The sequence below is a fragment of the Orcinus orca genome, chromosome 2, assembly GCF_937001465.1.
Source record: "Orcinus orca chromosome 2, mOrcOrc1.1, whole genome shotgun sequence".
NCBI lineage: Eukaryota > Metazoa > Chordata > Mammalia > Artiodactyla > Delphinidae > Orcinus > Orcinus orca.
In genome coordinates this window covers 127,896,855-127,921,313 of record NC_064560.1, presented here as the reverse complement: position 1 = coordinate 127,921,313, position 24,459 = coordinate 127,896,855, and the positions used below count along the sequence as shown (strand labels likewise).

General features: G+C 51.3%; 2 protein-coding genes across 10 annotated transcripts; both read right to left on the bottom strand.

Annotated features, from left to right (window-relative positions):
* Positions 1–743: 743 nt before the first annotated feature.
* On the bottom strand, positions 744–8,856 carry DCAF11 (DDB1 and CUL4 associated factor 11). Of its 7 annotated transcripts, XM_049706126.1 has the most exons (16): positions 8,546–8,676; positions 8,191–8,255; positions 7,723–8,090; positions 6,677–6,804; positions 6,317–6,444; positions 5,978–6,042; positions 5,565–5,665; positions 5,188–5,334; positions 4,921–4,975; positions 4,497–4,565; positions 4,078–4,135; positions 3,806–3,991; positions 3,195–3,348; positions 2,635–2,787; positions 1,692–1,798; positions 744–1,594 (listed from the first exon to the last, which is right to left on the bottom strand). In XM_049706126.1, exons 3-16 carry the CDS (start codon positions 7,875–7,877, stop codon positions 1,460–1,462), a joined length of 1,641 nt encoding a protein of 546 aa, XP_049562083.1. In that variant the 5' UTR covers positions 7,878–8,090; positions 8,191–8,255; positions 8,546–8,676; the 3' UTR covers positions 744–1,459. The 7 variants fall into 7 exon arrangements, with proteins under 7 accessions (XP_049562083.1, XP_033267445.1, XP_033267447.1 ...); XM_033411554.2 differs by lacking the exon at positions 8,191–8,255 and having other exon boundaries at positions 7,723–7,957; positions 8,546–8,856; XM_033411556.2 differs by lacking the exon at positions 8,191–8,255 and having other exon boundaries at positions 7,746–8,090; positions 8,546–8,702.
* A 6,988-nt stretch (positions 8,857–15,844) lies between these two features.
* PCK2 (phosphoenolpyruvate carboxykinase 2, mitochondrial) lies at positions 15,845–24,459 on the bottom strand. 3 transcript variants are annotated; one of them, XM_049706122.1, is made up of 10 exons: positions 24,265–24,459; positions 21,883–22,128; positions 21,242–21,426; positions 20,952–21,155; positions 20,403–20,590; positions 19,914–20,076; positions 19,413–19,631; positions 17,126–17,263; positions 16,737–16,832; positions 15,845–16,503 (listed from the first exon to the last, which is right to left on the bottom strand). In XM_049706122.1, the coding sequence occupies exons 3-10, from the start codon at positions 21,297–21,299 to the stop codon at positions 16,049–16,051; spliced, it is 1,521 nt and encodes a 506-aa protein (XP_049562079.1). In that variant the 5' UTR covers positions 21,300–21,426; positions 21,883–22,128; positions 24,265–24,459; the 3' UTR covers positions 15,845–16,048. The 3 variants fall into 3 exon arrangements, with proteins under 3 accessions (XP_049562079.1, XP_004283198.1, XP_012393357.1); XM_004283150.4 differs by having other exon boundaries at positions 24,231–24,433; XM_012537903.3 differs by lacking the exon at positions 16,737–16,832 and having other exon boundaries at positions 24,231–24,389.

The following is a 24,459-nucleotide window of genomic DNA, read 5'->3' as shown; positions in this document are numbered from 1 at the left end:
ACTTATGTATTTATTTAGGCCACACCGCGAGGCATGTGGGATCTTAGTTCCCCTACCAGGGATCGAACCCGGGCCTCCTGCAATGGAAGCTCAGAGTCCTAACCACTGGACCGCCAGGGAAGTCTCTTTATTCTTTTAAAACTACCTGCTTTGCTGCTGAATAGGTACATCTTTTAACCCCTTGCTGTGTCTTTAAGACCCCCCTGGAGGTGTGCATCCAGGTTCCTTAGAGATAATGGGGAAGATCAATCAGAGCTGCTCCCCTACTGACCATACCATGGGTCTGCCCTGGGGCATGGTGCCTGACCTCTGCACACCTCCATTTCCTCACCTGTAAAAAAGGGTGGCTGTGAGGTGGATAAGGTTCTAAGTGTGAAGTGCCCAGATGGGACCTGGCATCAGTGCCCACCAGGTGCTCTCTGGCTCTGGGCTACTTCCTTCCATAGACTGGACCAGCTCCAGGGCAGAGCTGATGTGGGTGTTCCAGGTTCTCATCTAAAATGTGTTTATTTCCTGTTATCTCTACTTCTGCTTGCTGGGAAGTTTCTGAGGTTGGTGAGGGACTCCCTGTTGCAAAGCTCAGTTGACTAATGATTCTGGTACTTCCGTTCATCTTGGGGCATCAAAGCAGTGTTTTCTCCCACAGAGGAGCATATCTGAAGGCTCTGTTGAAACTGTTTTCTTGAAGTGAGAGGATAAAAGATCTCAGACAGGAAAAAGAGAGAGACAGACGGACACTAAGCTAGGTTCCCACAGAGAGTTTATTGAGGGAGCCAAAGCCAGTGAGAGGACGAAGGAGTCCTACGTCAACATCCCTCCTCGAAGCTGCTGGCCTCCTGCACGAGGGAACGCTCGGGGAGGGGAGGGCCCGCCCTGTGTGGGGTCACACGGAGCCTCTCACACCACAGCCTGCCTACCCCAAAGACCCAGACACGTGAGAGAGAAGACGTAATTCCCAGCCAGGGAGGGTGCTGAGGACACACCTTCCCCATTCCCCCCTCCCCTGAGGGGCTAGAGCTCTAGCCATTAGGACCTCTGGAAGAAAGGCAAGGACGCCTGGCCCTGATTGACCAGTTTAGTCCTCAACGCGCGAAGGCCTGGGCAATGGGCCTGGTTCAGTTCAGACCTGGCCCCAGGCATCTACTCTAGGAGCTAAGACTTAACAACCAAACAAGATTAAAAACACTCAGGACCTTACTCCTGCTGACCAGATAATGGCAGTCCTGCCAGACCCTGACCAGAGACGGAGACCCAAGTTGATGGGTGTGAGCACGTGAGAAGACCACTCTGCCCCAAGGGGAGGATCTCCCTCCCGGGGCTTAGCTAGAGGGCCGAAGCCTGGGCTTCTGTTTCTCCCCACCCAATGCCACTGATTCCCCAAAGATCCCCCAGAAGGGAGAAAGGGAGGAGGCGTAGAGATGTCAAAAGGCTCACCCATGAATGGGGCTGGAAGTCAGATCTACTGGGGTGAGGAAAAGGCTGTAGAGGGGTGGGACATTGGGGCAGGGGTGCTCGGGTGTTCCTCAGACTCTGGCATGTCATCCTGGAAGTACTCAGCCTGGCGGTACTGCCACAGACGCAGGTTCCCGTCCCACTGCGGGGCAGAAGGTGGCAAGTAGTCAGGAGGCACTGCTCCCTCCCGGGTCCAAGTCCCAGACACACACTGGCCCCCCTAACCACAGCATCCTCACCGAACTGCTGACAATCTTCTCCTCGAAGGGGTGCCAGCTGACGTCACGCACACAGGCCTTGTGGTTGGTCAGCTTCTTCACGATGTGGCCGCTGAGGAGGTCGTACACTGTCCAGGAAAGGCCAGAGTGGAGAGGGGCCGCCAGAAGACCTTCGAGCCACCCCTCATCTCTCTCTGAGCAGCACCACTTACCTGCCTCTCAGACAACTTCCCGTTTTCCCAGGGGAGCAAAGCCCATGCCCGAGGATGGTGTTAGTTTCTTTTCCCTACCTCAGGTTGAGGGTATGGTCTAGCAGAGCTTGGGTATCTCTGGCCCTTAGCTAAATGTCACAGGGTCTACAGTTAAGAAAATGAAATGTGGCTTTAAAGTAGCCATTTTCTTAAAAGCCCACAAGATATGGAAGACACCACAAAAGTGAACAATGGGCTGTCTCCACAGACATGTGAACGTGCTGTTCCTTTTCTGGACGTGGGTGCACCTTTCTCTCTCCCCGGATAGGCCTCCATGTCAGGGCCTCCCTACCTTTGGCACTGTCTTAGGCTCCTGTGACTGTGTGTTTCTTTTCGTGCATTCCTCCTACTTCAGTGGCTGTACATCTTTTACTACTTGCTGCTGTCTTCTTGTGTCATTCTGTTTGTCTCTGTTCCCTCCTACCTTTCATCTGCAATCTCTTCCCTTGGCTGGCTGAAAAACAGAACTGAGTATATTTTTGGCAATCTAGTGTATTTACTGACTAGAATTCTGTGTTCCTTTTCTTAATTTAAAATGCTGATGAATAGAATGTTTTCTCTTTCTCCGTTTAAGCCTCCCTGCTCCAGGCTAAATGAAATTTCACTTGTAATTGTCACTGGGCTTCTTAAGGTAGTCGCTGGTGGTTACAGGTAGAATGCCAGGGGAACACGGCTGCCCTTCCCGAGGCCCCCTGTTCAGACACCGTCCTTACCGACCACTTTGCCAGTGGAGCAGCCACTGTAGATGAACTGCTGGCCGGTGCTATGGGTGGGGGAGAAGCGGCAGCGGATGAGGGTATGCAGCACCCCATGGCCCCGGTAGGTCATCAAGGAGCTGTCCCCTGGGAGCTTCAGCTTCCGCCAGGCTGGGGAGGGATGCAGGGTGAGCCCTGGGTTAGGGAGTCTGGATTCCCCTGTATCACTGGTCCTCAGCAAAGACTGATGCTCAAAGACAATCGCCTTTTCAATTCCCAACTGGTGGCTCTTTCCCCATCTAACAGTCAGCTGATACACACCAATACGGCTCTGCTGATGGTCAAGACGCTGAAATACTTTTGCATTCGTACGTTTGGAGGGATCCCCAGCCCCTACACTGAGAACCCCTGGCTCTCCCATGGTTCAGCAAACGAAGAGTTAATGCCTGGCAAGGGGGAGGGCTCCAGGCTTTGGCCCATCCATGGCGCCCATGCCAGGCCTTGCCAGGGGTTAAATGTTTTAACTATCACCCCCGACCCTTCACTCTCCAGATCTCGGGTTCTACATCCGCTCTCACCTTTTTTGGGCACCTGCTGCCAGCGGTAGTCCCAGTTTTGCTGTGTGGCAGCCTGGCGAGAGGCTTCCATGCCTTCCCGGCTAGAAAAGCGTCGGATATCCCAGAGCTTGATGGTCTGGTCTTTGGAGTTGGAGATGAGATACCGGGCGTCTCCCTGTGAATCCCAAGATGGATAATGAAGCATCGGAGCTTGCAGATGTCAGTGTCTGTCAGTCCAGCTCCCCCTCCCCAGCTCAGGAGTATGAACCCTGGTCCTTTAACTTTGGTTGCCTCTTTCTTCATCCAGGTGGGCCTCACCATTGGTTTCCTACCACAGACCCCACACCCTGGCTAGGTTTCCCCTTCTTTGCCTGGGGCGCTGGCTGGGCTCCTGTTCTATACTGGGTCAGATCGTCTTCTACTCTTCTTGTACAGAAAGCCCTGCTCCTTGAGAGATGGTGGGTACCGATGGACCTCCCTTCTCGTGGCTTAAACCTCTTCCCTAAACTCCAGCTCCTGCAAACCCTGGCTAATGAGGAGCTTGGCGAGTTCCCACACCCGTCCACTCTGACACCCTCCTGGACAATCACAACCTCAGTCGCCTGGCTGTGCAGTCCTGACTCTACGCCCACCTTGCTGTCAATGAAGGTGATGCCATCTTGATGTCCAGCCAGCGCACCCACGGGCTTGGGGTCATCCTCCCGCATGGTGCGTCGATCCCACACTTTGCAGATGGCATCGTCACCCCCGGAGAACAGGATTTGGGAGCTGATGTCAGCAAAGGCCACCGCATTCACATCATCCTCATGGGACTCAATCTAGGGGAGAAGGGGGCCAGGTCTTTCTAGGTCTTCCAATCGGCCAAGCACCAGGAGGCAGAGGCTTCAAGTCTCGGGAGCAATACCTGAAGGGTACGTCGGTTCTGTTCTCGATCAAAGACGTACAGGCAGCCATCATTGGCCCTGAAAGGGAACGGAAAAAGAGGGTTCTGGAGCCAGGACCGAGAGGACCCATGCTACGTGTGCTCTGGAGAGACTGTTGTCTCGAAGTCCTGCTGAGGGGAGAGCCCTTCTCTCTTCTTATACAGGAGGTGGGAGAAGAGTTAGCTGTGTTTGCAAGGAGGTTTGAGACCTCCCATCTCATGCTGCAGAAATTGTGAGTGAGAAGTGAAGCAACTCATAAACCTTGGCCCCGGAGAAGGCCTGGTTGTTCTGCACAGCTGCCTGGGTACAGGTGTCCAGTGCAGTCTCTGTAACGGCAGAGCTGGTCTCTGGGAGAACTCCTATCTCATTAAGTGACAGAGGCATCCCCACAAACACTCACCCTCCTAGCACTTCTCGCCCATCTGAGGAGACAGCGATGGAGAAGACAGCAAAGCGACGCTCATCTGGCCTGAAAAGAGCAAAGGAGGAGCTGCGTTAAGTGGACTTCCCTTTAGCCCTGGTTAATCTATACAGAATCTGATGAGGGCCGTGGGGCACGCTGCTGAGAGAAAAAGAAGTCGTGCCAGCACGTGCCAGAACGTGGAGCACCTCAGTGAGAAGGCGGGAAGAATCCTGCAGCCATCTATTTTACTCTGGTCCTCTGGCTGACAGGCTGGGTGGTCCCCTCCCAGGAATCCACAAAGAGAAACTTGCAACCAGTGTACTTTTCCCTCTAAGCAGGAGTTCCAGTTCAAGAGGTTTGCTCCTGGAGAGCCTTCCTTGAGAAGTTTCTGATGAGTCTAACCAGGAAAGGAAGCCAGTACCTTAGATCCAGGGCAGTATGTGTGTCTCCCTCCCCGTAGATGTTGCAGATATGAACTAAGAGAAGCAAGAGAAACAAGAATCTTTCAGGGCTGAGGTTAGGAGGGTGGAAGTGAAGCTAGGGAGGAGATGGAACAAAAGGGAAGGATGTTGGACCCTGGGAGTGATCTGCCCAGGAGAAGGCGTGGCGTCATGGCATGGAGGAGATGGGCATTTGGAGACCTCAGGTCCCAGGCTGAAGAGACGATGGTGGTCTGGGGCACACTCACTGTAATCAGACCAGCTGGAGTAAAGGAAATGGTTCCCGTCAGGGGTGAAGGCCACATCCAAGACGCTCCAGCCTACATCCCGGGCCTTGATGCTCTTGAATTTATGAAAGCGGCCATACCGGCAGTCATACAGTCGAATTGTCTGGTCTGTGTGAGTGGGGATCAGGCAGAATTAGGGAACACCCTCCTGGAATCCTCCCTAGATCAGACCTCTCTCACTCACCACTCATCTGTGGAATCTTCCCTTGATCATGGGATGTGTTCTAGCTAAGCATCCCTAAGCCAGGGTCTGAGCTCCCTGGGTCTGGGGCTTTCTAGCCTCAGTCAGGGAGAACGTCTGTTGTTCTAGGGCAGTTGGTAGGACTAGGGTCTGGTACCTTGGCAAGCAGACATGAAGATTTGACCATCTTTGCTGTAGATGCCACAGAAAGCCTTCTGAGAGTAGGTATCAGTGAAGCCCAGATCATTGGGCAAGAAGCTGGGAAGCAGAGGGAAAGTGAGGGTAAGGGGAGCTCAGGATGGGGAATGTCCCAGTTTGCAGAATCCTAACAGAGCTGGATGTGAGTACAAGGGCATTCTTCCCTTTGGCTTTGGGTATAAGCCCCTTTCTTTGAATCATTCTATCATCCTCTCAATTGCTATACTTTTCCACTTTGTTCACTCTCAAAGCCTCAACCCCACATAACCTAAACTTAATATCCCTGACGATCCTTTAACACTGATCCCTTCACAGTTTAGGAAATCAGACCTATCTGGCCCTTGGAACCTCTCCACCAAGCCCCATACTCACTGAGACATCATTCGAGACCGTTCTCCAAGGGAGAAGCTTCCCTGGTGGCAGAGGCCCCGTTCTCTCTAAAGGAAGGGATTGGGGAATATTGCTAGCAGAAACAGAGGGCCACTTCAGCCACACCAACCCCCGTCCTCCAAAAATATTGCTCTTGCTACAGAAACGAACCCCGCACACAGTAGTATGTCCCACCAAACTCCAGCTCAGGCTGGCTAAGAGCTCTCCAGCTCCAGCACTTGAGGCATCCTTGGGAAGTTTACTTCCCTCTTCTCTGGGATTGTAGCTTCTGGCTGCATTGATAGGCCTGCTGCCAGGCTGGCTGGAAGTAGAGAGGCCTACCTGGTGCAGCATTTGAGGAAAGCTGTGCTCCCGGGCTGCCCGCCTAAGCCCCAGCCGCCCTGTGGCCAATTCCACTTGTGTCTTGATCTCATTGCATTCCAGCTCCCGTGTGTCAGGGGTTGCATCCACTGTGAGTACCAAACACAAGTTTCATCCTAGGTCTTTTCCAGCCTCAGAGGACAGTTAGCAGAGCTGTGCTCAGTCTACTCAATGTGACTGAATATACTGGGGCTGCAAAGACTCCCTCATTCCCTGAATTATCTCATCTTTTTCTTTCAATTTTTGCCGAAGTTAGTTTTAAAAAAAGGCTTTCTAATGGAAGTCCTCTGATATTATGTCTCAGTCTGCCTTTTGTCTTACCGGGTGGGTTGTATCGGTCTCCAAGACGACCATCCCAGGCACTGTCATGCTCTTCCTCCGAGTCCGAGAGGGCCTGGATGAGTTGTAAATTTGCTGCACCTCCTCCCTGCACCAACCTCACTTGGCCTCTGTGGAGAGACCCCCCCGTGATAAAGGGGAGGATCCCTTCCCCAAATCAACCAAATTCAGAGTCAATAGCTATGTAGTTCTTAGACCACCTTGTCCTCAAACCCTCATACTGTCCCCATTTTGAGGTTTGAGGCTGACTAGACCTTGGCTGTTATTTTGTCTCCTATAAGACACACTGGGAAACTAATTCTCACTCTTGCAGCAGGAGTAGAAAACCCCAACATTGCATGGATGTTGACAGATCTACTAAATTGACTTCCCAGAGAGCTAAAAATTCTGAGAGCATTTCCTTCTGGGCCTCTGCCCAAGGAGTCCAGCATAGAACGTGGTTTTCTGAAGGGATTCCCAAGCTCGTCTTCTCCCCAGGGAGCCACAGCTAAGAACCAAAGCCAGCTGCACCCCTTTCCAGTCAATTCCTGGTGGTCACTTCCCTCAAAGCATTCTTTCCTCAAGAACAGGATTAGAGTTAGGTTAATTTAAACTTGTTTTTCAAGTAAATCCACGTGGCCTCATATCATGTGTCAATAACTTCACTTAAGTTCAACACCCACTTCCCTAACTCTTTTCTTCACCCCTCACATCACTCCCTTCCCACCAGGGAACCCCCCCACCCCCCTTTTTTTTTTACTTACTTGGAAAATAGGTTACATTTGTGTAGTCATAGGTAGAGAGACTACCTTGAACAGTCCCCTCAAACACAAGAGCCAGCCATCCTGTTGACCCTCCCTAGGCAAGAACCACTCTTACTGGGTATGAAGCTGAGTGCGGAGAGTGTCCAGCAGGGAAAGCTGTTCTGCTCAAACAGAACAGCTGTCCTGGGCGAATCTCATTCCCTATTCTCTGTAACTCCCCTGACTGGAGCTGGGATCAAGGGGCTGTGGTGGCACCTGGTGGGGAAACACCAGGGGGTAAGTTACCTGCGTAGGAGATAGGCCAGTACCTGGGCCAGATCCACATCTTCATCCTCCTCTTCCTCTTCCTCACTCCTACGCAGGCCAGTCCCTCTTCGGGGCAAGCCCTCGGAAGGGTCTCCGGACCCAGTTCCTGCGCTGCTGCTGTTCCGTGATCCCATCTTCTGGTCACAGCATCCTTAAGTCCTGTGCAGGGACTCCTCCTGTCACCTCCTTGGATTTGGTGAAAGCAAAGCCTGCTCTAGAAACACCAGAGCGTCCTGAGATACGATAGTAGCTGTCTCTAGGAGGGCGACCCTTCCTAGAGACTGAGATCCCTTCTCCTTAGCCTGTAACAACTCCCAAGGCTTCGGGAACACAAACCTTTCCCGATCCTGTGAAGCAAAAAAAGCAGAGTGAAGCCTAGGGCACGACCCTAGCTCACCAGTAAGAATCCTTTGAAGAGGAATTTCTCAGTTTCTACCTCAAACTCACCTATCAAAGTCCCTGGGGTGGGGGTGGATTCCCAGGTAACCTCTCTGGCCGGCCAATCAAAACCCCTCGCGGAAGAAAGCGTCTCATTAGCTTACCCCATCTAACCAATCAGAAGCCTTAGGAGTCAGAGCCCCCCCCGACGCCCCCCTTATCGGCCAATCAGAGAACTCCCTTGCGAAAGCCGGCGGCAGCAACAACCAATGAGGTTAAAATTCGGCCTACAGCCCCCTCCTTCCTTGCCTCACGCCCACGTGGTGTACCGGGGGTGTGTACACTAAGCGGGGGTAGGCAGGGAAAAAGCCGAGAAGCACCTCCCACAAAGCCGGCGGTTACCGCCCCGCGCGAGACCACCCACCAGCCAGGAGCGGTCGTAGGGCCCGGAGCGGCGCGAGGCCTTGTTTACAACGACTGCCGCCGCGGAGTCGGCCAACCGCTTCTCCGTCACGCGCCTCCTTCGACACTCATCTCCCGGCTCCGCGGCTGGCTGACTGCAGACGTCACGCGACGCCCCTGGTGGCCCCGCCCCCTTGGCCAGCTCACTGGACAGCTGAGCGCGGTGATTGACAGATGGGCGGGAGAAAGTGCTCAAGGGGTTTGAGGGGAGGAGAAAGCGCGCGACCCAGTAGGGGCAGTAGCTCCTTGTTGTGGGAGGAGTAAGTAGGGAATCGGCTACTTCCTGAATCAGAGACAACGGAACTAGACTTAATGGACGAGGGGCGGGGCTTACAAAAGAAGTTGGTGTGCTTCGGAGAGGTGGCTTAGCAAGGGGTACAATTTGCTGTCGGTCCCTTAGGTTAATTGGGCTTCGCACTTTTCAGGCGATCTCTAAGGGCCTACTCTTTCCTCCCCTGGTCCCTGTCCGGCTTTAGCTTTTCTCTTTTCGCCGGCTGCAGCTACAGCCGTCCTTGCCCTAAGGGGTGCCCGGGGCTTTTGGAATGTGCTCAAGTCACAGGCCTTCGCACCCGCCCTTCCGGGCTTAGCTTCCGGAAGACTTGTTCTTGTGGGGACCGCCCTTTGTAGACCGCCCGTTAGCCGTTTTGGCAGCTTTCTAGATGACCCCTGGCTTCCCTCCGCGCTCTTTGCAGACGCTCCCTTAGCAACCCCAAGTGTCTCCGCCCGCCTTTCGTCTGTTCCACTCAGACTCCTCCTGGGCCTTCAGGGATTTGCGGACTTTTCTTAGACCATCTGTCCTTGGGGTGCTTCTCCGCCGCGGGCCGCTTGTCCGGGGTGTGCACGCGCGGCGCCTCCTACCCCCTCCTCCGGGTTTATGAGTAACCCGGCTGAGTCCAAGGCCAGGACTTGTGTACCTCGGGATCCTCGCCCGTGCTGGGTGGGGTGGCGGGGGTGGGTCGAGCTACCGTGCCGGGAGCATAGGCCCAGGGACCAAGCTGCACCTCAGCGCCCCCAGCCCGCACTCTCTTAGAAGTGCTGCTTAGGAGAGCGGGGGCCCTTGGATTCCCTGGCATCTCCTTCTGGGGCTCGCTCTCGCTCGGAGGGAGAGGGTGTGGTTAGCCCTTCGGGTGATGCCTCCTGTTTTCTAGATCGCTAGATCGGACCTTAGTATCTGTTGTCACCAGGGCGGCTTCAGAGGCCCACACTTGCCTTAACGTTCTGCCGTCACCTTTTGAAATTCTTAAAAGTCTTTGAGCAAGCGCCCCACATTTTCCTCTTGCTCTGGGCTCTGCTAATTATGTAGCCGGCTCTAACAGTCAGCCATCTCCTATTGCTCGGTTACTTACTATCTGCCCTATAGTACTGTCTCAATAAATCTTAGCTTTATTTAGAAATAAATTCTAAATTTATAAATTATAAAATAATTATAAATCAAAGAATCTTAGGAGTCTGGTTTCTGGGTTGTCCAGCCTGGAAAATCTGGAATCATTTTCCAAAATGATCTTTCCCTCCTCTTTGCCCTTTTAATTCAGTTCTTCAAGTCCTGTGGATTCTTAGCTGATTAGTTGAGGTGGTTTTTCAGGGTCATCGCCCAACATCAAGTTTTCATTATGTCACGCCTCTCCTAGTTAGTTGATCTGCTAGAAATATTCTTCTCTAATAGCATTTAGTTCTTAAGGACCTACAAATGGTTCACTATTGTTTATTGTCTCAAATACAAACTTCCAAACCTGGTTGTCTTTTTTACTAGCCTCATTTTTTTGTTACTTCTGCCAAGCAAATATGGCCATAAATTCCTTGCTTGTTTCCCCGTCTGCACCTTCCCAGAAGAATTTCTTATCTGGGGGAAGCTTTATCCCTACCAGTCAGACTCCCTTCTTTATGACCCAGTGGTGTCACTTCTAAGAAATCTAGCCCTGACTTCTATGCTAAGTCTAGCAAAAATGTTTATGTTCAGCAGAGCAATTATTGACAGTAGTACGACACTGGAAACAAAATAGATCCAAACACACTGCTACGGAATGGGATTGGTTAAATAAATGATGGTCCATATGGTAGACAAAAATGCCAGGGAGCCATCAAAATTATGTAGTCTTCTATTTTTACACTGTGGGAAATTGTGCAAGTTACATTTTTAGGTTGAAAAAAGGTGGTAGTTCTTCTGGTGACATGTGGTGGATGCAAAAACAATATGGTTTAAATTTGCATTTAAAAAGTATAAAAATACCTGGGCTCATTACATCATTAAACAAATAATAAAATGGAGAAGGCCTTGCATGAACTAATGACAAAGATACAGTATGAACAAAGCATCATGGTTAACACAATTCGACCACCTGAGGTCCACAGAAAACAAAAACTTCTGTTACACTCATCTTAACTCATTTTTATTATTTATTTTTAAATTTTAAAAATAAATTTATTTATTTTTGGCTGCGTTGGGTCTTCATTGCTGCACACGGGCTTTCTCTGCGGCTAGCGGGGGCTACTCTTCGTTGCAGTGGGCGGCCTTCTCATTGTCGTGGCTTCTCTTGTTGCAGAGCACAGGCTCTAAGCGTGCAGCTTCAGTAGTTGTGGCACGTGGGCTCAGTAGTTGTGGCTTGCAGGCCCTAGAGCTCAGGCTCAGTAGTTGTGGCACACGGGCTTGTTATTCCGTGGCATGTGGGATCTTCCCAGACCAGGGCTCGAACTCGTGTTCCTTGCATTGGCAGGCGGATTCTTAACCACTGTGCCACCATGGAGGCCCTTAACTCATTTTTAAATTAACCTCTTTCCTCTTCTCCTCCTTAGCTTACAAATCTTTTTAATTTACAAATGCAGTTTAAAACTGAATAAAATCTAAATTCAAGCCTTTGAAATATGGAATTTGTATATTATTGAATAAGACATTTCAGTCATGGTAAGTGTTAAAAAGAAAAATCTGAGGTTTTATGGCCAAAACGAATCTTTAACATCAAATTCTAAAGAATGTAGGATTTCATCTCTGGATCCATTGGTTGATTTTTTTTTTTTTTCCCATTGGTTGATTTTTGAATGTAAAAAAGATTTTTAAGCCTATGAAGTTGATTATGTCACTTGTGACTTACATTATTTTAAAAATGTATATGAGCTTTTATATGTTAGGCTATACAATGTGTTTCATTGAAAGACAATGGTGTTTCTTTAAAAATAATGAAGTCATTTTGATAAACTTTATTGGCCTTCCCTCTCATGATTTTGAAATTTGGCGTGTTGCTTGGTGACAATTTGTAAGTGCTTTTCATTTGGGCAGCCTCCACTCTCCCCAACTACACTTAAAGCCACTTGAAGCCACAGAGAGGTTTTCTACCTTTAGCACCCATTTTAGGACTGGTTCTAGTAACTGCTCTGTACATGTCAGCTAGTTGACTTCCGATCTGACCTGCCTTGGGCTGTTCCCGGCTCATTAGCATCTCCACCAGGGGGCGGGCTGAGCTTGAGAGGAGAGAAGGAAAGCAAATTTTTCTTTCTTTGGCTACCCCTGTCCTGTCTCTCCCCAGTCCCAGCTCCCAGCCTGGTGACTGCACAGAGCTCCTGGGACACGTGTACAGCTTCAGGCAACACAAGGGAAAGTTCTGTCTTCCGAAGTGACGGATGACGTGTGTTTATAACTTATCTTCTTGCAGCATGTTCGATGTAGAAGGAACGGGGGAAGTGTGCTAGTTTGCCCAGGACTTAAAATGTGTTGACTATAAAGAAATTGAGTAATTATGGGATTTCTAATACTCTTGTCTCCTATGTCCTTGGGAACCAGAATTTTTTGTGTGGTGATAGGAGTTACAAATGTGATATAGAAGTTAAAAACCCTTTAGCCCTGAGTTTGAATAGGAACTATCAGTATGAACCCATGAGGTGTTTTATCTTCCTATCCCCATTCAGTGAAAAGATCTAGAAACAATCTAGTAGCAATAAACACTCCTACCACCTAAATCTTAAAATACCATTTCCCATGGAAAGAAACCAGAGCTTGGGGTAATGGTTGATTCTAGGTCTGGGGTAGGAAATGTACAAGATGAGCATGGAACAACTTACCATTCCAGGTAGCAAAGAAGCCAGTAAACATCATCAGGGTAATGTCAAAAGGACTCAGAAGCCAAGCTTATGGCCAAAGATGGGATAATTTGAGCATTATAAGGATAATTTAATAAACATTAAGTATGTTTAAATCCATGAGTTCATAATGGGTGTGTGTGTGTTACTAACTGGTCACCTTTTTGAAGAATGATATGAGGCCAAATCATTATTTTGAAGATGGTAAATAAAGGAGAAGAAACAAGCAGTTACTTGCTGTTCTTGTATAAACTGTACCTTTGAGTGATGAGATAGAAGATAAAAGGAGTGTCCCCTTGTAAAATTATTCCAACTATTATGACAGTTTGAGTACAGCTGTTTTGAAATCCCTAATAAATGAATGAATCTAGGCATTGAGCATCTAGGCCTGGATTCTTCAATGGTTAAACTGAAGGAAAATTAGAGAGTGGAGGGGGAACCTATAGATTGAAAGAGACTTAAAAGGCATATACATTTTTTTAAATGTGCAAGACTATAACTACAAAAACGATAATGTCTAGGGATCTGGATTTGGGTAATACAACTCCAGGGGAAAAAAAATAAAAAAGCAAGGATGTGACTATCATGAACCATGGTGTCCATTTCCACCAGGAAGGAGGGGCTGTGATGAAGATGAGGAGCATGGCAAGGGGGTGGGGGGGCTTTTAGTGTTTGGCAAAGTTGTTTCTTTTTCTGGGTAATGGTTTCAAGGTTGTTCCATTTGTATTAGCTTATTAAGCTATACTTCTGTTTTGTATGGTCTTCTTTATCTGTTTTATTTTGAAATAAAAAGGTTAACTATATTTTATCATTTATCTGGAGCTGCAGGGCATAGAGCCCAATTTTATTCTCATTGACAGAATCATTTTTACTGGGGTTTTTCCAGAGTTTTTATTTTTTTTAACTTTTAAATTGAGGTGTAGTTGATTTACAATGTTGTGTTAGTTTCAGGTGTACAGCACAGTGATTCACATACGTGTGTGTGTATTCTTTTTCAGACTCTTTTCTTTTATAGGTTATTACAAAATATTGAGTATAGTTCCCTGTGCTATACAGCAGGTCCTTGTCGGTTATCTATTTTATATATAGTAGTGTGTATATGTTAATCCCATCCTCCTAATTTATCCCTTCTCCCCCACTCCCCAACCTTACCCTTTGGTAACCATAAGTTTGTTTTCTGTGTGTGGGTCTATTTCTGTTTTGTAAATAAGTTCATTTGTATCTTTTTTTTTTTTTTTTTCAGATTCCACATATAAGCGGTATTATATGATGTTTGTGTTTCTCTGTCTGGCTTACTTCACTTCGTATGATAATCTCTAGGTCCATCCATGTTGCTGCAAATGGCATTATTTCATTCTTTTTTATGGCTAATATTCCATTGTATATATGTGCCACATCATCTTTCTCCATTCCTCTGTCGATGGACATTTAGGTTGCTTCCATGTCTTGGCTATTGTAAATAGTGCTGCAATGAATATTGGGGTGCATGTGTCTTTTTGGATTCTAGTTTTCTCTGGATATATGCCCAGGAGTGGGGTTGCTGGGTCATATGGTAGTTCTATTTTTAGTTTTTTAAGGAGCTTCCATACTGTTCTCCATAGTGGCTGCACAAATTTATATTCCTACCAACGGTTTAGGAGGGTCCTTCTTTCTCCACACCCTCTCCAGCATTTATTGTTTGTAGACTTTTTGATGATGGCCATTCTAACCGGTATGAGGTGTTACCGCATTGTAGTTTCATTTGCATTTCTCTAATAATTAGTGAAGTTGAGCATTTTTTCACGTGCCTGTTGGCCAGCTGTATGTCTTCTTTGGAGAAACAAAATCTTTTCCCTTTTTTTGGTTGTGCCACACGGCATGCAGGACCTTAGTTCCCCGACCAGGGATTGAACCTGTGCCCCCTGCCGTGAAAGCGTGGAGTCTTAACGACTGGACCACCAGGGAAGTCCCCAAGATCATTTTTAAGGCTAACACCTTCCTACCCCCTGTGCATTTAGTTACCAGAGAGGTGTCTGGAACCCCAGTTCCCTGCCTCTTACCAGGAAGGACTTATTTCCAAACCTATTTTTCTTTCTCCTCTAAATTGTATTTACATTGCTTGTTTTCCTCTTAAACTGTGGAGCCAGCAATGTATAACATATGCCTACGGGGCCCACTCTAATCAGTGTAGAGTGGAAAGGTGAGGACAGCTAACATATATTCAATGGTTATTCCTTGTCAGGCATAGTTCTGAGTGCCTGGCTTCACTGACTCTTAATCCAAACAACACTGTTAGATGTAGGCACATCCTCATTTTACAGCTGAAGAAAGTGAGAGGCACCCCTGGCCTGAGTCTACTAGGTGCCTAACATCTATACTACGCTGCCTCTGATCATATTGTTTCAGTTATCACATGCTATTTATGAAGCTGAGGATTTGGCTAGATATTTTTAAGTGCAATGGACTCCACTGCTGTGTTTTAGCATGTGATCCACTCTGACCTTTAGATTCTTTTCTGCTGTTACACATTGTCACTGGTTATTGGCTGTTTTCTGTGAGAACACAGTGTTTCCTCCTCCAGTGTTTTCTTCTGAGGGAATTCCCCGTTTTATTATTCCCATTTTTAAAATGGTAATTTTTATTTTGTTAAAATTTGTCCTGATTTTCTGGGTACATACTTCCCTCATACTCTCAGTTTATACATTCACTCAGCCTGATCCAGATCACGGGTGAAGTTACTCTCAGCTGACACCCCTGAATAGCACCTGGCACACAGAAGGTACTATGGAAGCTGCCCTAGTATTGAATAAGCTTTCATGAATACTTTGCAGGTCCCAATTTCAGGTCAGGCAGGAGGAAGAACAGGTTTGAGAATCGACAATGGAACTGCTTCACTGGTGAGTGGGGTGATAGAGGCTTCTGTGTCTCTGATGGGAGACTGGGAATTTTAGGCCTGGAGGCTGTACTGAGCAGCTCACAGAGGCCCCACCTTTTTAAGACCTCAGGACATGAGTAGTTACTGCCTTCTCCCAGCAATTCCTACTCAGTGGCTCGGTGGCAGAGATGCCTGTGAGAGAGGTCCTTATACCACCAGGCTGTGCCAGGCCAGGCTGCACTGGGACACCAGCTACTTGGAAGGGTTGGGAGAAGATTGTGAGATTGGTGTTAAAGGGAAGCCTGTGAAGACAGGCAGGAAATGAAAACAGCACAGATGTTATATTAAATAAATGAGCATCTCATTATTGGGCAGCATGTGGGGGAAGGTCTGTGGCCTGGTCTCATGGCACCCAGAAGATGATAGTTATGTCAAGTTCCTCATATTTTCTGCAAGTCTGGTAGCTCGCTTATTCCTGGGAGGGTTGGAGCCGGGGGGTGGGGTGGGGTGGGGTCATGCTCCCTCGCTAGCTGTAGCCTCAGGTCACATTCTGCGCACGCGTCCCTCCAGGGCCTCCAGCTCAGCCAACACCTCCTTGGGCAGATCCTGGTTGACCTGCTCTGTCAGGTAGCTCCGAATGTCACGAACCTCCTGTTCCCAGAAGTCCTTGGGGAGCGAGAACAGCTGGGTGGTGTCTATGGCTCCCAGGCCGCTGAGATCCAAGGCACCTTCCTTTGGCACCAGCCCAATGGGCGTTTCTCGGGCACTGTCCTCCCCCTCTAGGCGCCGGCAGATCCAGTCTAGCACCCGAACATTCTCTCCAAAGCCTGGCCACAGAAAGTGGCCTGCCTCGTCGCGCCGGAACCAGTTGACATGGAAGATGCGGGGCAGCCGGGCCCCCTTGAGCCCCTCCATGCTCAACCAGTGTTCAAGGTAGCGCCCAAAGTTGTAGCCAAAAAAGGGCCGCATGGCAAATGGGTCGTGCATGATGACCTTCCCTGGGGAGGGGAGCAGGATGGGTAAGGAACCTCCCTTCTTACTGGAGAAGAGAAAGGTACCCCGCCTCCAGCCGGAGGAAGCTGTGAAATGTTGGCGGTTCTGGAACATCCTCAAGGCAGGGTGAGGGGAAGGGAATGGGGCAAAGATACACGTGGGAAGGGGTGGGCAGGAGGAAGGTCTGGTTCAGGAAGGGAGAGGAGAGGCAAGCTGGGCACACAGAAGTGGAGCTCACCTTTGTGTTCAGCCGCGGCAGTGGCCTCCGAGCGCATGGCGCTGCCCACAAACACCCCATGGCGCCAGTTGAAGGCCTCATATACCAGGGGGACTCCTGGGACACCAGTGCACATGGTCAAAGGCAGCCCTTATCTTTGTACGATCACTGCATCCCTTCTGGTGATCTTGACTCTTTCTCTCTCCTAGGACCTCAGCTGCCCATTTTCAAACCCCATGCCTCCCACTCCACCTCGATTTTGCATTCTCCAGGGGGCTGCTCGAGAGGCAGATAGCTGTAGTTGGCGATCCAGGTTGAGGCTCTCTGAGCTTTAAGTACAAGAGGGAGGTGGGCCCTGACAGAGAGCCCAACCCTTAACCCAGTTGGCATGGAGCCCCCACGATGTTTACCTTTGGGTCTGCGGCCTCCAAAGATGATGGCGTCAATGGGGACACCCTCAGGGGCCTCCCAGGCTGGGTCTATGATGGGGCACTGGCGAGCCGGGGCACAAAAGCGAGAATTGGGATGTGCACAGGGCTCCTTGTCACCTGGCAGAGCAAATACAAATACTATCACTTCCAAGGGCACGTCCACCCCCAATACACAGAGACATTTGCAGACACTCTTGCGCAGTTTCTTTTTGCCTCATCAGCCCCCCACAATCTCGGGTTGGAGGTTGGTAAGGAGCAGGGAGAAGGGAGCCAGGACATCTCCCCTGAAGATCAGGTTATTTATCCATAATGGTACTGCTGGCTGAGCTATGGGAGAAAAGAGCAAGAGAGGAATTGGTGTTTAGCAGGACACTAATGTTTATGCCAAGCTACAGCCACTTGGCACTGAGCAGTGCTCAAGGGAATGAGGTTAAATATTGGCATAGGGTTATAATGGAAATTTTCCCCCAGGAACTCTTCTTTTAATTTACGGGATTATTATTTAAATAAACACTCAAACCTAAAGCAAAAACTGAGACAGGTCAGTATTTCAGACAACCGACTTTCTTCTTTGCTGTTGTCGTGTTGTTTCTTCAGTTTACAGACAACGGAGTTTCCATCAGCAAATGGCGGAAGACAGAATCTCCTGAGCTATGAGAATGCAAACAGGAACTGATTTTAAAGCTAGCGAGGTTTTGGTGGTTTCCCTGGGTCTGCTCAGACCCGGCTGGAGTGACAGGGCTTGAAGAACTCAGACGAGGACACAACCTGGGCAGTCATAACCTGAGGAGCCCAGGTCATTTGGCCCCTTCAGGTGCCTGGAGAGGAGTTGGGACCGAGTCAGTGGCGTATGTATAAAGCACCATCACGGGGGCCCTGAAGGGACACAGTGCTTTCTCTGCCAAAGGTTACTGGTTGGACCTGGGGGGCAAGGGAGTCACGGAGCCAGCGCCTCCGCCCCCCTCTGCCCCCCAACTCCTGCCTCCACTTTCATGTAAGAACCATCCTTATGCTTCTCTCTTGCACTTTCATCAGCCCCCAGTTGAGGACCTAGCACAAGGTATTATTCTAAGAACTGAAGCTGAGCACAACATGCCCTCGTTACACCCCTGAATCCAGAGGTGGTGAAAGGGTTGGGCAACTAGCCTGTGGCGAAATATGAAAGTTTCTTGGATTTCTCAATTGGGTGGGGAGGCTAAGGAGGGCTTAATGATGGTGTTAGAGAAAATGAAGGATGATTAAATGAGGGGGGTGACTGCTAAGCCAGCCTGGAAAACTTGAATGTAGGCTTCAGTGACCACAGGCCACCCTCCCCTGCTAGGCTCCTCTTTGCTCCCACCCCTAGGTCTCGGCTCACGTAATGCCAAAGGCCACTGAAAGCTGAAGGTCCAGAGTGCAGGGCTGGAGGACGGGGCAGGGCTGCAGGGCACAAGGGAGTAATGACAGGGTTGAGAAACTAGCTTCTAGGAGAGGCTAAAGAGCTGGTCTGATTTCGTTTGGAAAGACTGGGGTGTCTGTGTTGGAGGGGCAGGGGAAGGGTGAGGGTAACAATACTGACCTTTAGGCAATGGTTATTACATGGGGAGTTGGGGTGGGGTGAGGGTCCAAGTGGCAGGGGGAGGGGCAGGCTTCTTCCTAATGGGTCAAACTTTATGACTGTGCTTTGAGTCCAATTCTTTCTGTAATAATTTCCAAGACACCCTCCCTTAAAAATATCCAGCTTATATTAATTGAGAATTTACTATGTATTCGGCACTACGTTGAATCCTTTGCATGCATTTTTTTTTTTTTTTTTTGCGGTATGCAGGCCTCTCACTGTTGTGGCCTTTCCCGTTGCAGAGCACAGGCTCCAGACGCGCAGGCTCAGCGGCCATGGCTCATGGCCCAGCCGCTCTGCAGCATGTGGGATCTTCCCGGACCGGGGCATGAACCCATGTCCGCTGCACCGGCAGGCAGACTCTCAACCACTGCGCCACCAGGGAAGCCCTGCATGCATTATTTAATTTAACCCTCCAACACCTTATGAGATAGGTACTATGAAAACTACCCCCATTCATGTGATGGGGAAACTGAAGCTCAGGAGGTTAAGCGACTCAGCCAGGCCACAAACTGAACGGGGACGTGAACTGAGATCTTGCTTAGGGTTGCATAGCTCCCTTTGAGTCCCAGAGGCCCTGGAAGATGGCTGCAGGTTGAGGAAAAGGCTTTTACATCAGCAAGGTGCTGAGCCCTGGGGGCTGACTTACACCCCCTCCCTGCCCCATACCAGGTTTCCAGGGTTTGCCCAGCCAGGAGGTCACGGTGACGCCGGGTGGAAGAGGCTGGTCAATGCCCTCCCAGTATACGCCGCCATCGCTGGTCTCAGCCACGTTGGTGAAAAGGGTGTTACTCTGGATTGTGGCCATGGCATTGGGATTGGTGGTGGCAGAGGTGCCGGGGGCCACCCCAAAGAAGCCGTTCTCAGGGTTGATGGCCCGGAGTCGACCTGTCGGGAGGAAATGTGAAAAAACGGAAGGACTAACCAGGAAGAGTCGAGAGGTTCAGCCTCGGAAGGTCCTGCTCAGCCCCTCCGTGCCCCGAGCTGGACCCTAGATCTTAGGGGAAAGGTTTTGCATCTCCAGGGCGGCTGGGCTGCCAGGAGGCATGGGGGAGGGGTGGTTGTTCAGGAGAAGGTTCTCACTGACAAAGTTCACCCTGAGCAGTGGAGGCAGGAATCCTACACTCTGGTAAGAACCAGAACGGCGAGTATGATCCAAGGGCCTCTCACCATCACTGTCAAACCTCATCCAGGCGATGTCATCCCCCACACACTCCACTCTCCAGCCTGGCAGTGCCGGCCGCATCATGGCCAGGTTTGTCTTGCCACAGGCGCTGGGGAAGGCAGCTGCCACATAGCGCTTCTTCCCCGCGGGGTTGGTGATACCCAGGATCTGCCAGGTGGGGAGAGGGAGCAAGGAAGAGGTCACCAGAGGTTAGGCGTGGTCTGCATGGGAAGGACAGCTAGGGGTCAACAGGGAGGACCAATGTTTATTCATGAAACAGGTGCACTGCCTTGCTACAGGGCCTGGGGTGGCAGCAAGGGGAAGCCCCCCCCCCGACATTCAGCAGCCTCGGGCCAAAGCTTCCGGCATTTGCGCAGAGTCCCTGGCCCGCCAGTTGGGTACCTGGCAGTGGAGAGGCGAGGCTGAGGCTGACTGGCCAGGCCCCACCCTTGGCCTGCCCCCCGAAGCTGCCCAGATCCTCACCAGGCCCTCACCAGCATGTGCTCCGCCAGCCAGCCCTCATCCCGGGCCAGCCGAGAGGCGATGCGAAGGGCAAAGCACTTCTTGCCCAGCAGGGAGTTGCCACCATAGCCGCTGCCGAAGGAGACGATCTCCCACTGGTCGGGCACGTGGCCAATCAGGGTTTTCTCTGGGTTGCATGGCCACTGGCTCACCGGCTCCCCTGGGGACAATGGGGTGATGGGGCTGCTGGCAGGGGCATCAGGCACTGGGGTGTCAGGGGCCAGAGGGATCAGGGGGTGGCAGGAAAGACACTCGGCAGCAGGGGTGGTGTCAATGGGTGGCTAAGGCCTCCCACCTCATAATATGCATCAGTTCCCATGCCCCTATTCTTGGACATGGATAATTCACTCTTCTCAATCTTGAGCAAACTGCTTTGCCAACTCAGCCTCACCCCCAGCGCACTGCTGCCCTAGCTCTTGGGAATTCAGTATCTCACTAATCAGGATGGGTAGGATGTGGGGTTCCCTCTGAGTACAAGCAGGCCTCTGTGTCCCCCCACCCCGGGCAGAGCAGGCGCTCACCTTGCCCAGTCAGGGGCTGGCCCACGGAGTGCAGACACTTGACAAAGTCGCCATCTCCCAGGGCCTGAAGCACGGGCGTCCCCAGCCGGGTCATAATCCGCATGCTTGCCACCACGTAGGCGGAGTCCGTGAGCTGCACTCCGGTGCGGGACAGTGGGGAGCCCACGGGACCCATGCTGAATGGCAGTACATACATGGTTCGGCCTGTGGAGGAAAACGCCACCTGGCTGAAGGGTTCCAACCTGTTTATTCCTTCAGTGCCCCTGCCTCTGTGTCCCTGCCCTGGTTACCTTGCATGCAGCCTGGAAACCTCTCATCCACGGCTTGCTGGAACTCAGCTGGAGACATCCAGTTGCCCAGCTGCCCACGGGCCCCGCCAGCCGGGAGGGGCACCGTGTCCCGTTGAGAAGGAGTTACAATCACCGTCTTGCTCTCTACTCGTGCCACATCCTTGGGGTCTGTGCGGGCCAGCCAGCTGGGGGAGAGCGGATATCAAGAAGATAGGGGTCAGTAGATCTCCCTCATCCCAGACCCACTCTTTCAAGTCCAACTTTGTCTCTAGGTCTTCTGTTGGCCTTATTTTTTCCCATCCATTTGCATCTCAGTTGCTTTCTCCAGATTTCGTCCCAGTCTAAGGGGTAGTTCCCTTGGCCCCAGCTCCCTGATGCCTCTGCCCTGGCAAAAACTCCCTGAACTTGTAAGTAAAAAAAAAAAAAAAAAAAAGCAAAGGCTTTTATTTGTATCAGCTTATTCACTTAACATAAAAATACAGACCAATCCCAATAATTCCTGATTGTTTCCTCCAAAGCTCCCATTCTCGCTCATTCCATTGGGATGGTCTACTTAAATTTGATTTCGTCTTGGTAAACCCAAAGTGGCCTCCGTCCCCGCAGCTGCCCCCATCTCGCAGGTCGCTGGGCTCAGGGCTTACCAGTTGTTGTACTTTGGGAGCTTTCGGATGAGCCCCTGCTGTTCCAGCAGGGTTAGTATGGCAGTGTTTTCCGCCTCGGTCCCATCACAGATGTGGATGTTCTCTGGTTGGCACAGGCGGGCACTGTTTTCCACGAAGTCTCGAACCCTAGCAGGCAGCTGGCCCAGGTCTCCACTCAGTACTCGCAGGGTCTGGATACTGCGCCGTGAGGGCCAGCCCCAGGGGCTCAGCCCACGCCATTTAAGCCTGCAAGAGAAGAAACAGAGAAGTAATGGGCCAGGTGTTCTCGTGGAAGATGGGCAAGTCAAGGGGACAGAAAGCTGGGCTGCTGGGGATGTGCTAAAGTAGGTCTGGGTACAGGCACCATGAAGAGGTCGGAATAGGTAAGGAAGGTGGGTTCAGGCCACGTCTGTCTTGTGGCCTTTATGAGGCTTAGTGAGGGTGTCTCCTGATTAGCAAGGGACAGGTATCACCAAACGAGCATAAAGACACATGCCTGGCTGTGTGGCTCTATGTATAAGGCATGCTGATGTTATTGGAGGCTTAGCTCATGCCCATTTTTTACTACGTCTGGTCAATGTTTGGAAATGAGCAGGTGTCCTATGGCCCAAATGTCAGTAAACTGTGCCCAGTGGACAGCTTCATGTGTCTGGTGTCCTTTTCATTCTCAAGTATAGTTTTTATAAGTCAAAAAGACAGCTGTTTTCATTCTTTTCTTCTGATGTGCATGCTGTAAGACTATGAAAGCCTCAGGCAGAGGACTAGGTCTTTGAGATGGAAAGTCCCAGGTTTCTAGATTTGGGCCCTTGCACAGAGAGTGGGTGATTGGATGTCAGGGTTCCAGGCACTGGATCTGCGGTTGCCCACCTGGGCCAACAAGGACTGCATGAAGTGCTGCCACTGGGTAGGTATTTTTGAACTGTGTAGAAGGCTTACTGTTGGAGAATGTCACTGGCTGGGGTGCATGCCCCAATTCTTAGAACAGGGTCCCTGGAGTCTGTCCCTTCACACCCGTAGGAGAGGGAAAAGTAAGGTCTTCTCCAGTTGGCCTGGACCCAGGGTGGAGTGACCCAGAGAGAGCAAAGGCCAAGAGAGAGAAGCTGTCCTCCTAATGCCAGGGCCTTGCCCGCCAGAAACTGTGCCCCACACGCCCAGCACCGCATGACCCTGTCCCTCTCTTGGCTCTCTTTCCTAGAGAGCACATGCCTAGAACTTTGGCTCTTGGTGGTGGGGTGGAACATTAGACTGCAGGGCGGTCAGACTCACAGGGAATAAGCCTGGGGAAGGGAGGACGCTCAGACCGTGAATGTGGGAGCTGGGTGGCTTCACTGGGCAGGGCAGGGTGGAAACCCAGTGTGGCCCCAGGGGCAGAAGTGGAAGCCTCCTGGAACCTGGTTCTGTTCCGCCTCAGAGAGAAATTTCCCCTGAGCATTAATTTTAAAGGCAGACAGCCTTGGGGAGAACCTGTCTCCATGGGGATGCTGGCTCAGGAAGTCTCCTGGGAAGCTCCCTCCCCCACTCCCCCCCCAGCCTCCTGAGTAGGACCTTCTCCTTTTCCCCTTCTCCAGAGACCACCCACAAGGGCTGGCCAAGTGGAACCAGCTGTGGGAGAGACAGAGGGTCAGCTCAGACCCTGGGACAAAAGCTGAGAAGGGAGGCTACAGAGGGAAGACAGGAAGCTGTGAAAAGGGGGAGAGGGCAGACAAGCAGGGCCTAGGGGTTCCCGTCCTGGACAGGCGATGAAGCCAGCCAGGTAAGAATGAAGGCACCTTGGCCCCCTCTTCCACCTTGCCTCCCTTCTTTCCCGGGCCCCAGGCCCCTCTGGCTGTCCTAGGCTTCCCGCCAGGTTCGTCTGCCAGGATCCAGTCGCGGGAGAGGCTGGGGAATGGCTGTTTACCTTCTACCTTCTTTAGGGAGCTCTGAGCTCAGTCCCCAGGGGCTCATGCACCCTTGACGCCCAAGGCCCTACTGCTCCTCACTGCAATCTGGGGCACAAGCGCTACATCTGTAAAGCAAAGGAGGAGACACGGAGACCGGGCCCAGCGAGGACGAGCGAGGAGTGGAAAGGAAGTTCTGAGGGTGGCAGATAGAGACGGTGTGGTCAGGGACCAGCAAAGCGGGGGGTGGGGGTGGGGGGTGGGGACGGAAACCGAGAGACCCGGGGCGGCCTCCAGCGAGACGCACGACCCGAAAGGCCGTGGATCCAGACGCACTCGCCACCTGCGCGCCTCCTCCTCCTCGGAGGCGAAACCAGGCGGAGGAGGGCGAGCAGGAGAAGGCAAATGGCAGCCCCGAGGGGGCGAGAGCGGCGGAAGGTGCGGGTCGGCCCCGGACTGGGGGTCACTCACCGCAGGCCGGGGCGGTACACAGCGGCCATGGTACCTGGGCCGGGGCTGCGGGATGGCCGCGCGAACGGAGCGGAGCCGGGGAGACAAGGAAGGCAGGGAAGGAGGGAGCGCGGCGCAGAGAGCGGGAGCGCAGACTAGGCAGGAGGCGCTTAAAAAGGAGGAGGGCGGGCGAAGGGGCGGGACCCAGCAGGGCCGGCGCGACCCTCTCTCCGCCCGGGGCTCCAGCCCC